General features: G+C 33.8%; 1 protein-coding gene across 1 annotated transcript; it reads right to left on the bottom strand.

Moving 5' to 3' along the window:
- Window positions 1–7,832, bottom strand: LOC127713539 (myb-like protein I). The gene is made up of 7 exons (XM_052219792.1): window positions 7,776–7,832; window positions 6,753–6,819; window positions 5,388–5,488; window positions 3,919–4,530; window positions 2,413–2,508; window positions 1,734–1,860; window positions 1–1,389 (listed from the first exon to the last, which is right to left on the bottom strand). Exons 1-7 carry the CDS (start codon window positions 7,805–7,807, stop codon window positions 703–705), a joined length of 1,722 nt encoding a protein of 573 aa, XP_052075752.1. The 5' UTR covers window positions 7,808–7,832; the 3' UTR covers window positions 1–702.
- Window positions 7,833–12,777: the final 4,945 nt, after the last annotated feature.

Raw genomic sequence — 12,777 nt, forward strand, 5'->3', positions numbered from 1 at the left:
GTAAGAGGCGAATTTACTATGAACTGATAATGATAGAAGTTTGATGCACATTCAATCATATTGCTGGTATCCTGAGGATTGATTTGAGCCCTTACCCATATCTGTACGTCAGCAAATGACGATGGAACAAGACTAAATGCCCAAAAAATATCTTAAAATTTGCTTCACCGGTAAGCTGTACCGGTGTGAAAGGGAAAGGGTTAAGAAATGTTGTATGCTATGACAATAATATAAATGCATTATTTTACACAATGTTTATAAAATCTCAACATAAATATTTGAAACAGAATTTGTTGTTTTCATTTTGAGTGGGCTGAATGTTCTAGTGAGAGGTCATTGTTCATCATCTCACTTAATTTTTTATCATTTTTAATTTGTCATTTACTTTTACTTTCTTTTTATGATTAACTAACAAGACCACAAACAAACGTGGTTGATTAGTTAATTTGGTAATTTTGTAAGACAGAATGGGTGAATGCTCAAGAGATCTACAATAATACCATACTTTTTAAAGATTTAATGAAAAAAACAAAACAAGTCTTAACATATAAACGTATGAAAATAAAATATAAGTAGATTCGTATTTTGAGTTCATAGTCTTTTGAAGCAAAATGGCAAGAACCATATGCCAAATAAATCTTAGATGGTATTTTGAATGTTTAAAAAACACCGCCTCTTCTCCTCCCTTTGTGTCCTTTGTGCCTACTTGTTTTTAGAGGGATATATTCTTATCAAGTTGGCTCGAATATTTCTGGTCTTGCATCTAGGCCTGTCCCTATGTTCTTTTCTATATATTTCCTCTCCCATTGTTTCCGTACTACTGTAGTGCACAGTATTACTGATTTCATCATCATCTGCGTTGTTATTGTTGGCATTCCAGTTGCCGTTGTACATAAACTGAGGTTTCTGCTGTCCTGGAAAATATTGGTACCTGTTTATTGGGTTCTGTATTTGGGTTGGTGGTTGCTGGACAAATTGTTGCAAGTTATATAAAAAGGATTGTTGTTCACTGACATCCTGTACATTTTGGTACATTCCTGTTGGTTGAAGATCAGTTTGAAAATTGGTTCTTTGATTTACCAGCCCTGGTTGATGTACCAGCTGTTGATTAAATCCTGGTGGAGGTTGAATTTTTGTTGATGTGTTATGGTTGTTTGGTAATTGTTGGTAGGAGTTTTGGTCATGCCATAGTTGTTGCTGCTGACTTGGTTGGTTCTGATCTGTCCATAGTTGGCTTGTTGGATAAGTTGTGGTATAATGATCTGGTCTGAAACTTTGATGTGACCAGGAATTTTGATCTTGTGATTGAGGCTGAAGTCCTTGGAATTCATTATTCCTATGATAAGGATTTGGCAGGATAGGGTTTTGTACATGTGTATAGATTAGATTCTGAAAGGAAAAAACGGAATAATTTATTGTTTTGACTATATGTTAAAACTTAACACACATACACATACAAATGTACTAGTTTAGTTGATGCTCTAGCTTGCAGTTACTGAATTATTGGATTTCAAAATAAAGAACAGCATGTATGTTTATTTTATAGTATTTCTTAGGATTCTTGTTTCACTTATGAACCTGATATTGTGGTATAAACTTGTCATTTACAAAATCACACAAACATGAAAGTTATGCCAACAACTTTTCTTTGTTCAAACACACTGAACTTGGTCTTCGGTCTTATAAAAAGATACACTATTCTGTAAAAAAGGCGTTTTTTTTTCAATAGATACCGTGTTGTTCTTTATGTTCTGTTGACGGTTATAGTTGTCATTATTGATATTAGGTCCATAGGAAATAGCCTTTGTTGTCTCGTGTGTTTCAATCTTGTTTTCAGTACCATCATGCATGCCATCTATTCTGAAATATCAAATACTGTATTGTAAGAATGTATTATGACTAAAAATGGAGATGTAGGGGAACATGTCAAAGTGTATAAGGAGACATCAATCTTACAAAAAAAAATAGTTGCGAATACATAGATTTATTCTTTAAAGGATAAAATCATCGAGATACAATAACATTCAACATCTGACAAACTTTCTGTCAAACAAGCACATGTGATGAGGTTAAACAATTTTTTTTTAATACTTAACTCCCTCTGTTTCAATCTCTTATCATAATCAATGAACATACTACAACAAAAGACATGCTATTGGACCGAGGGCAACAGAAATCTGAATTTCTAGTGAAAACTGTTCGAATTGATGTCTTTACATCAGCTCTATTTCAGAAAGAACATTTTATTTAAATTTACTGATATGCTCGAAACCAGTAATTAATGGGGGAGAAAATAACTGGTACTCTTAACTGGCAGTTAATATCAAAGGTAAGGACTAATTGCAATGAAGTTCCAAACAGCTGTGAGTGAACAATTAATAAATGAGACATACTTTTCTCCAGACAACATACCTTTGTATTTCTTCATCTTCTATATTTGATCCAGTGCTGTTATTTGATGTTTGGTTGCTTCCTTTCTTAAACAAACCAGCCCAACTGTTTGTCAATCTGTAAACATTAAAACTGGCAGCTTCAGTTACCGATAAGACACAAATTGCACATGCATAAATCCTATTTTTATATTGTATGACAAACACCATTCTTATAATGTATGACACACTGTCAACGTATATTTCTTCCTCCCACCAGAAGTTCCCCTGGAAACTTTGTTATAAACAATGCTAGACAATCTGTTCCAATTGCAACAAATATTCTATACTCTCTATTCCGTTGAAGGGGCATTAGCTGTCAAATTCATGTTCACCGATTTGACTCAAATTCTCATATTCGACTTATAACATACTAACGTATATCCAAATTATAAAAAGTCTAAAATAAACAATTTACGATGCATGAACACGATAATATGTATCAGCATTTCGTGTGTATTTTAGTCTAGACGCCATCTAATTAACCATTGAGGTGACCTACGAAGATTGCCGACGGTTTTTTAACCTGATATAAACATAAATATAGATATAAATAGATAATGAACTCGTGCAATTGGATTTTTCTAGGTCTGTTTGATTTCATATTATAGGTTAAACAAATATGTTAATCATCGTTTTTACCTGTATAAGAATGAGTTTTAGTGGATAGAATCAGTCAAAACAAGGAAAAACAAAATTCATATAAATTAGGTAAAGTAAATAGCAAATACAAGTTATTTATATAGTATATTGATGTTCATAGTATACAGAAAAACGTGAAAATAATTGAAATTAATAGAAAACAAAACAAGAATGTGTCCATAGTACACGAATGTCCCACTCACACTATCATTTTCTAGGTTCAGTGGACCGTGAAATTGGGTTCAAAACACTAATTTGGCATTAAAATTAGAAAGATCATATCATAGGGAACATGTGGACTTCAACTTCATTAAAAAACTACTTTGACCAAAAACTTAAACCTGCCCACTCGCGCTATCATTTTCTATGTTCAGTGGACCGTGAAATTGTGATAAAAACTCTAATTTGGCATTAACATTAGAAAGATCATATCATAGGGAACATGAGTACTAAGTTTCAAGTTGATTGGACTTCAGCTTCATCAAAAACTACCTTGACCAAAAACTTTAACCTGAAGCGGGATAGACGGTCGAACGGACGCACAGACCGAAAAACATAATACCCCTCTACTACCGTAGGTGGGGCATAAAAATAACGGATTTTGGAGGGGGAGGGCTAAAAAAATTGTCGTGTCCCCAAGTACCTATGGTATCACTCTGCTCAGCTCTCAGTCATAACATTGGTTATCACGGCTAAAATTACGTGGACAAGAACAAGATGCATGATGTTCGGTACGCATCTATTTAAAACAAAAATACGTATTAGCTTTTGTAACTTGCTAGCAAATGTAATATAAATTACGAATAAAAGATTGAAAAATACTTATTGAACTGTAAAAAAAACTTACTCTCTCTGATCTTGAACAATAGGTTTTAATGTTTTTGAATGTTCATACATAGTGTCTTTAATACCGAATTTGGATGGTTGATTGGTTCTTTTTTTATCACCATTTTTTCCTGCATTGCTTTGACTTTTATGTTCATCTTCGGTTGATACACAACCTTCAATTAATTTTCCAGGTATTCCTGTGTCTGCATATGCTACATTTCTTGTAAAGTTGCCGGAATCTTTCTTCTGTCTCATTGTTAGTCTAGTTTTTGTGGTCTTTGGTCGACAATGCTGGTTAGTCTGAGTGACAGAAGCGTTGTCAAATTTATTTGCAACAGTACTATTGGTAGGATTTTTTGTTTTTTCTGTGTTTTCAGACCATATTGACTTGACAGCGTCTGAGGAAATCCTTTCATATAACCTCTTGCATTCTATACTTCTGTCCGCCCAGTCTCCAGACCCAGGAGAACCACTTAATCCCCGAACATAAGCCCTATATCCGTTCAAGTATTTGTCCATAAGCTGACTAGGTTGGTCTAAAGCAAGAAAGACATTCTCTGTCAGTTCTGCTTTGTATTTCTCATCTTTGACATCTGGGCAGTGAACATGCTCCCCGAGTCCATGAAAGGTCCTGAAAACATAATGTCTTATTGGACAATGATCATTTTTGGATTTGGGATAAATTTTTTGTCCGAAAATGTTTGAGGGCCACAATTGAAGTGTATATATATATATATGTGTGTGACTTCTATACTTTCTGAGATATAGTAAATTAAATATCCGACCGGAGAATAGCAGTACAAATGTATGAAATCCACAAAAATATCGTTAAAAAGTTCAGCAATTTTGACTTGAAATTAATATTTCTAGAAATCTTGGCGTACGAATTTTCCTTACACAATTATAGGTTTTTCGGCTACTGAAATTTGCGTTTTATTGATATATAAGTTATAAGGAGTTGCTGAATTCGTTTTTTGTGTATGAATTAGCATCTGCTGTACAGCGTGGAAAAAGCGGCGAAAAGCCCTGAATATATAGAAATCGTGACGTCGTGACTCGGCATCGTATTTGTCGACGTTTTAGATATTACAGAGACACTTGTAGAATGAGTAATACAGCAAACACAGTTTTAAAACATAAATTTTGGTGACATTAACTTATAAATTGCAAAGAAAATTTGTAGGACACGTTTTAAAAAAACAAGTAATTTAAAGTTAAATTGTTCATTTTTTTTGCGATATTCAAGTTCGTGCATCCTATAGATCTATACTTCTTTCTGTAGCATATCAATTTTCTTTATCTCCAAAAGTTTAAAAGTTATTTACATTTTTTCATATTCATATGAAGTACCACTTCAACCGGGTCTAGTTGCTTGCAAAATTTCATAAAAACCCGTGAGATACCTGTTACCTTTAAGATTTCTTGAAATGCTTGCTCTTCATGAAAAGAATTTTGAGTATTCAGAAGGATGTAAAAATGGTAACTTACAGTCGTGGGTCAAATGGATTGTTATAAGTTAATATGAAAGACGCATCGTCCTTTCGTCCATATCCGACTGTGCGTAGATCTTCATAGTAAGCACTTAATACCTAGATAGATAAAAACACATTCAAGTTATTTAGTATTGGACATACATTTATTAAGAAAAAGATCAGGTGTCAATACTGAAACATTCAAATCTATATCTTAATCGTACATTGCATGGTGCATTTCTCAATGACATTGGAAAGTCTGAAGAGTGAATAAATGAATATGACTTAAGAAACACGTCCAATTAAGGAAGAGTTACACAAATATCTAGGTTGTAAAGATGTAGTCAAATCACTAGACCACTTAGTTTTCTCATTTGAATTGTTTTACATTTGTCACTTCGGGCCCTTTTATAGCTTGATATGCGGTATGGGTTTTTTTGAAGGCCGTACGTTCATCATATACTTGCTAGCTCATTCTACGACATTTGGTCTCTGTTGGAGAGTTGTCTCATTTGGTAATCATACCACATCTTCTTATTTTATACAGAAGGAACAAATAGATAAGATAAACAGAACCGCAAAAAAGGAAAAACAAAATTCATATAAATTCGGTAAAGAAAACTAACAAAGGTGAATACATTGTACAGTGCTTCAGAAGAGCGAGCTGTCTTCGTTCACATCAAAGTAAAACTGTTAATAGAGAGTCGTGATTCTTAGAAAGGTCCAAGCAATATGTAGTATACAAGATAGAGGCAAATGTCTAAGGATGTATTATTGGAAATACGATTTTTTAATTATCAAATCTGCACATATTGTCTCCGCTCAAGAACGTCTTTGGTTGAGGCATCAATATCTTATCGATTTTCAAATCTCATGAATTTTTTGAATGTACAAACCAAGATAAAACAAATTTAAGGAAATTGCACTTACTAACTTCAAATGTAGCGAGACCGGGTCCGATTTTCAAATCTCGTGTGAATCCATTTTGAATGTACAAACCAAGATAAACAAAATATTGAGGAAATCGCATAAACTCCAAACGAATAGCGAGACCGGGTGCGTCGACATGGTAAGCCTCTACTGGTACGCATGTGTTCACCATGAAAATGCAGACTACATCATAATTTTACGAACTGGTATTGAACTCTTTGCGACCCGTAGAGAACATTTTAGGAAGGCTTGGGGTGTCTTCAGACAGGATTTGGGGAATTGCCGCGAGTCTACTGTTGCCTCGGGTCGATTTGCTGCGGACCTTATCTCCATCGCCTTTGTTCAGCTGTTCAGAGATGGACACAATTCAAGTCCTCATCAATGATATTTGGGCGACTCCAATGATACATCAACCCAACGACACAAATAATTAAAAGGTATGTATGTTTACCTGATTTTCATTCTCACCAGTTTCTGGGTAGGTCGATTGCAATGATGTTTCAATTTCGGTTAAAATCCTATATAATATAATATATAATAGTATAAATTGGATCTTGTTCAGTGTTCCAGCTTATATACATATCTATGTATTGTTTTTTCATCAAAACGCCCATTTTCATTATTAATAAAATGCTTTAATTTTGTTTTTGTTATCTTACGATTAAACCTGTTTTGTTGTACGGTAGTGACGTTTGTGTACTGTAAGCCACTTTTCGGCTATGATCAGACACAAAAAAGAAGAGATGTCAGCTGAAAATTTCTTTTTGAAAATTTACAAATCAATTTTTTTGTAATATGTAGATGGTGTTGATTCTTCCATACTTTTGCAGGTTAGAAGAAAGTGTATAACTTAGGAAAAAACGTGTTGGATATGAAATTTTTTTTTTTCTTAAACAATTAAACATTCCCAGAAACAAAATCTCTTATGTGATAAGAAGAATTAAACAAATCTAAGTCAAGGTTGGAGTCGGTAATGAAAAAAAACACTCTCTAGCTTTATTTCAGAATAGATTTGTTAACGAAAAATATACAAATATTTCAAGTGAAAAAAAGTATCACCTCCTGTTTGGTTTGTATAAAGAATTCTATTCTGTTATATATTATTTTCTTTCAATCTAGCATAAGTAATGACATTTTTTTTTAATAGTAATCACTGAATTGAATTAATCTTACTGCCATCTCCACTGTTGTACTGGTCTCGTTCATATTTTCTGTGCGGCTTGCGAAAATTAATTTTTACTTTTTCAATTTTGTGCACAATGTTTCCTGAATTTTGTTAGGCAAAGTATTTCTTTTTCATCTGTTTTGGTCAAGGTTATTTTTTTAGTTCTTACCAGACCAAACTATTCTTTTACAAAATCCTCAAGAACAAGGTCTTCAGTTCTATAAAGTCAACTATGGCCAAGAAGTTATGTCTCAAAAGCGTTTTAGTTCAACAAAAGGGAGGACTGCTTTGTGTTTTTGTATAACTTACGAATCGATGGAATCTTCGTCGTCCTTGTCCATATTTGACCGGACCTTGTTTTCATCTTCTCGACAGTAGAGTGACGTCAACGTTGCTAAAGGAGAGTTCCTCAAAATATTTGATGCCATTAACCGCCATCATATTTGATCCATATTGTCTACAATTGAATATATATGACAACTTAACTGCAAAGTGGTGACGGGCCGTATATTATAAAAGAAACCCTGCAGAATTCGAGACTTACTCATTGGATTTTTTAGTATATAGTGTGTTAAGGTCCATTTTCTTTTAAACTTAACAACACGTCTTCACACACACAAAAAATCAATTGGAGTGCGTAAACGAGAAACAAGTGTGGTCTAATCTTAATTGTTGAATTGCTTACAGCTACCAAAAGACAAATTATAATTGTGTTATCATATAAACAATGCATAACTGTAAGAGAATATCGGGTACTTATTTTCCGTGCAACGAATAAATTAGAGAATGCAGAAAAATAAAATCGAAATTATGGTCTCCTTTCAAAGTCAAGCAAAAAAATTAATAACTAGTCTAGATATCCGTCCCGTCTCTTGTTGGGAGGTGGAAGGTGTATATATTGGTCCCCATTTATAGAGTTTAGGGGAAATCATTTTTTTCTATGCTGTTCAAAATACTGCCGAAATTTACCCAAAGGAACTTACTTTAAATAAATCAAATTTAAACGGTAACAACTGTTCTTTCCTAGATTTAGATATTTCGGTTTTACACAGGAAACTCCACACTAAAATTTACGACAAAAGGGACGATTTTTCGTTCCCTATTGTTAATTTTCCCTTTAATGAATGGCTATTATTTATTTTGAATTTATTGTTTTGACTCTTCACATTGAATAATCCGCGAAGCGGATTATGTAAAATGTGAAGAGTCAAAAATTAATTTTATGGTTCAATAAATTCAAAATAAATAATAGCCATTCATTATAAATAAATTTCTTTCAAAAATAAGGCTCAAAGAGCTTTTTATATTATTAATATTAACAATAACAACGTACACACATGTTGGCGTATGAATACACAACGTCAGAGTGGGCGTGTCGCCATAAAAATTGACAACATTGAAAATAAAGGTAATACTTTTAACCAATCAGAAGACAGTAAATACACCAAATTTATTTATTTTTGGATGGTGGTGTTCCTTTGGCACCATCTTACGGTGTTTATATTTCACAACCGAGTCGTTCGCTATGCCCGTGTCTGTTGTGACGTTTTTGATTTTAACGAACGTAATCTTTGTATTACTGGTAAATTATTCAGATTAAGCCAGGGATTTCGTTACCACAAATTACTTAAAACCTTTACTAAATTCTTCCACAGATATAAAGATTTGGTTTTGAAGTTTGGTTGTACCTGTAGAAAAATTATTTTAAACGGGATTGCACATCCTCATTTTTACGGCAATATTGTTTACCGTGCCCGGATATTTAGAAACGATCCTGGTAAACTTATCGATCCTTTAAATAAACTTATTCTAAAAGGTTACCAATTCAACACTGTAATTATATCATTAAATATTGTTTTTATTGGTACTAATATTGATTTTGTTATCAGTAAATTAAAAGCAAACTAAATATTATTTTTATATACATATACACATTCATGGATCTGCAATCTGTCGATACTTGTATCTTGGCATTGCACAAGGTCATGTTTTTTCTGACTGTTTATGACGTCTTTACACTAAATCCATTGGATGTTGGATGTGTACGGATTGATAATTTAGTCTTAGATGCATGATTTTTTTATTAGTTGTTAGTGGCTTTGAACTAGCTGTCAGTAACTGCGAGTACTTTCAGATCTGTACTTAGTGTCTTTTTGTTGTTTGTATGTACAAGTACCCGGCCACGTCCACTTGTATTTGTATTATTTGTATTTTTATCCATCTGATGAGTTAAGCCTCTTTCAACTGATTTTTATAGTTCGTTCTTATGTTGTACTGTTACACCACTGTCCCAGGTTAGGGGGAGTGTTGGGATTTCGCTAACATGTTTAACCCCGCCACATTCTGTATGTATGTGCCTGTCCCAAGTCAGGAGCCTGTAATTGAGTGGTTGTCGTTTGTTTATGTGTTACATATTTGTTTTTCGTTCATTTTTTGTACATAAATTAGACCGTTAGTTTTCTCGTTTGAATTGTTTTACATTGTCATTTCGGGGCCTTTTGTAGCTGACTGTGCGGTATGGGCTTTGCTCCTTGTTGAAGGCCGTACGGTGACCTATAGTTGTTAATTTCTGTGTCATTTGGTCTCTTGTGGAGAGTTGTCTCATTGGCAATCATACCACATCATCTTTTTTATATTTGTTCAACCATTAAAATTAGTAGATTTTAGGAGATTCAAATACACAAACATCTTACATATTGTTAACCAACTTTGTGTTGTTCGTTGTTTTTTTAAACGCTTATTTTTTTTCGGAGGTTCTGTGTTGGTGGTTGATGTGGTATGTTGTACTGTCCATTATTTTTTGTTCTTCCTGTTATCCTTTTGTATTTTTGAGTTTTGCGACAAAAGTCTGAGAGTGGTGGCGGTGATGATGCTGATAGCAAATGCCCTCTTTCCTCCTCTCATGTTCTTTCACTTACGTTTTATTGATATGTTCAACCACTGCGACACCTGGCTTAATGTAAATAAGAAGACGTGGTGTGAGTGCCAATGAGACAACTCTCCATTCAAGTCACAATGTATAAAAAGTTAACAATTATAGGTCAAAGTTCGGCCTTCAACACGGAGCCTTGGTTCACACCGAACAGCAAGCTATAAAGGGCCCCAAAATGACTAGTGTAAAACAATTCAAACAGGAAAACCAACGGTCTAATCTATTTAAAAAACGAGAAACACCTACCACACCAACAAACAGGCTCCTGACTTAGGACAGGTGCATGAAAATGCAGCGGGTTGAAACGTTTTAACAGGCGCCAACCTTCACTCTAACCTGAGACAGTAGTGTAACATTACAACATAAAAAGACGCACTATAAAATATCAATTGAAATGGCTTAACTCGATCAAAAAGACATTTAAACAAAAACAAGTAAACATACGCCGAACGAATAAGTTTGATATATGACACAATATAGATACAATATTAGAACGTATGTGCCTATATAACATAGACGTTACAGGTAGGGATAACTCTAACCTGTTCAGAGTTCGAGTACAGAAGTGAAAATTTATCGTCATACTAAATACTTATCAAGGGTGGTACATATTAAAAATAGTGAGACGAGTCAAATTAAAACGAAAGTACGATGGTTACGATTATTCTTTTAAAATAGAAAATTTAAACAAATATAAAAATAAAATAGACTACTATAGGTAACCATACGGCCTTCAACATTGAACAAAACCAATACCGTATAGTAAGCTATATAGAAGGCTCCGGCATGAAAAATGAGAAACAAACGGCCTGTGTTATGCCGCTAAAAACAATTATGGCAGAGGGCAACCAAAAACAACCACTGTATTACAGGTTTCCTGATTTTGGAAAGGCATATACAAAATTTTGATGGAGTCAAACATGTTTGTGAGTGCTCAACCATTTCGTTACCTGCGACAAGAGTGTATACAATGTAAAAACCAATCAGTGGAAATGGCTCGACTCATCAGATCGATCATATTAAAGGGACGGCCATTTGATATTCGGGGTGGAGGGATGATAATTTCCTGAATTGATGATATATTTTCATCTTTCGCCCCCTAAGCACAACCGCAACAACCAGTAATACAAAGGACACAAAGTACCGCAAACTTATACAGCGCTATCGTTCGGGTCATACTTCTCTTTCTCTGTAAACAAGCGTAGCATTATGTCATCACTGTTTCGGAGTTTTAAAGTACCGATCTATGAGTATACTCGCAGTTAACTGGATGCCATAGTTCTAACCCCACAAGCAACAAATAAATGAACTTTGTTTTATATGAGTCACCTTGAAAAAAGGAAGGAAAATTGGGGACCCCATTTACACAGTGTGACTCGTATTTACCCTAAACTTTCCTTAGTTGTTAAAATTACAATCCTCTTTCAGTCCATCCACAGTCATAACGGTTACTGATCCTCCAATTTGATTAAAATATAGATCTCTGATTTCGTTATCATCATATATGAGCTTATGAGCACGCGAGTTAAGATAGATCTGAATTTTAATCAGATCGCCTGTTACTACAAACCATCACTCTTCTTAGTTATCCGCGTTACGTTGCTAGCGGACAAAGAGAAATGATGTTACTCACAAATAAAACACGAGTTTAAGCGATGAGAATCGGTTGTTGATACACAGGCACTTGTCTCTGAAAAAAAAATACATATATACTTTAATATAACAGTTATATCATGTAAAGTATATATAGGGGTTTTTTTCAGAGACAAGTGCCTGTGTGTTGATACTAAAAAAATAAAAAGATCTGTTAAGAGTTTGGTTTTTGTGTCGTTTGGCTGCTGTCTCATTGATGTAGACCCCCACATCTCTTTATATTATTCATATAATTATATATGTCTCTGATATTAATAATAAAAAAAATATAGAGTGGGGTGCTCATTTTTGCCATAATTTTCCACGCTTTCTGCAGTTTATGTTCAGACCTTTAAGTTTTTGAAGTATACTGATATTTCTATATGAAGATAACATCAAAAGCAAAATATTCTTAGCTTGAAAACGTGTTTCTCTGAAAAAATTCATCTGAAAAGTTAGATTAAAGGCTATTTCAAATTTCCTGATGTTTTGTCATAGGGGGACACATATTCGCCGTTTTTACACATCTATCTAAAACCAAATAACTGCAGCTTTAAACAATATTTATCAAATCAATTTCATAATAGATGAATAGCAGACATTTCAAAGGTGTAAAGAACTGAAATTTTGGGCAATTAGTCAAAGAATTACTAAGAAATACTTTGAAATCTTTTTTTTCGTTCAGGAAATTGGCCGAAAATCGTTGTCCGTTTTTCGGTCCTTTACGGTAAGTGCCGAAATTTTTTC

The sequence above is a fragment of the Mytilus californianus genome, unplaced genomic scaffold (genome assembly GCF_021869535.1).
Source record: "Mytilus californianus isolate M0D057914Y unplaced genomic scaffold, xbMytCali1.0.p SCAF_1, whole genome shotgun sequence".
NCBI classification, from domain to species: Eukaryota; Metazoa; Mollusca; class Bivalvia; order Mytilida; family Mytilidae; genus Mytilus; species Mytilus californianus.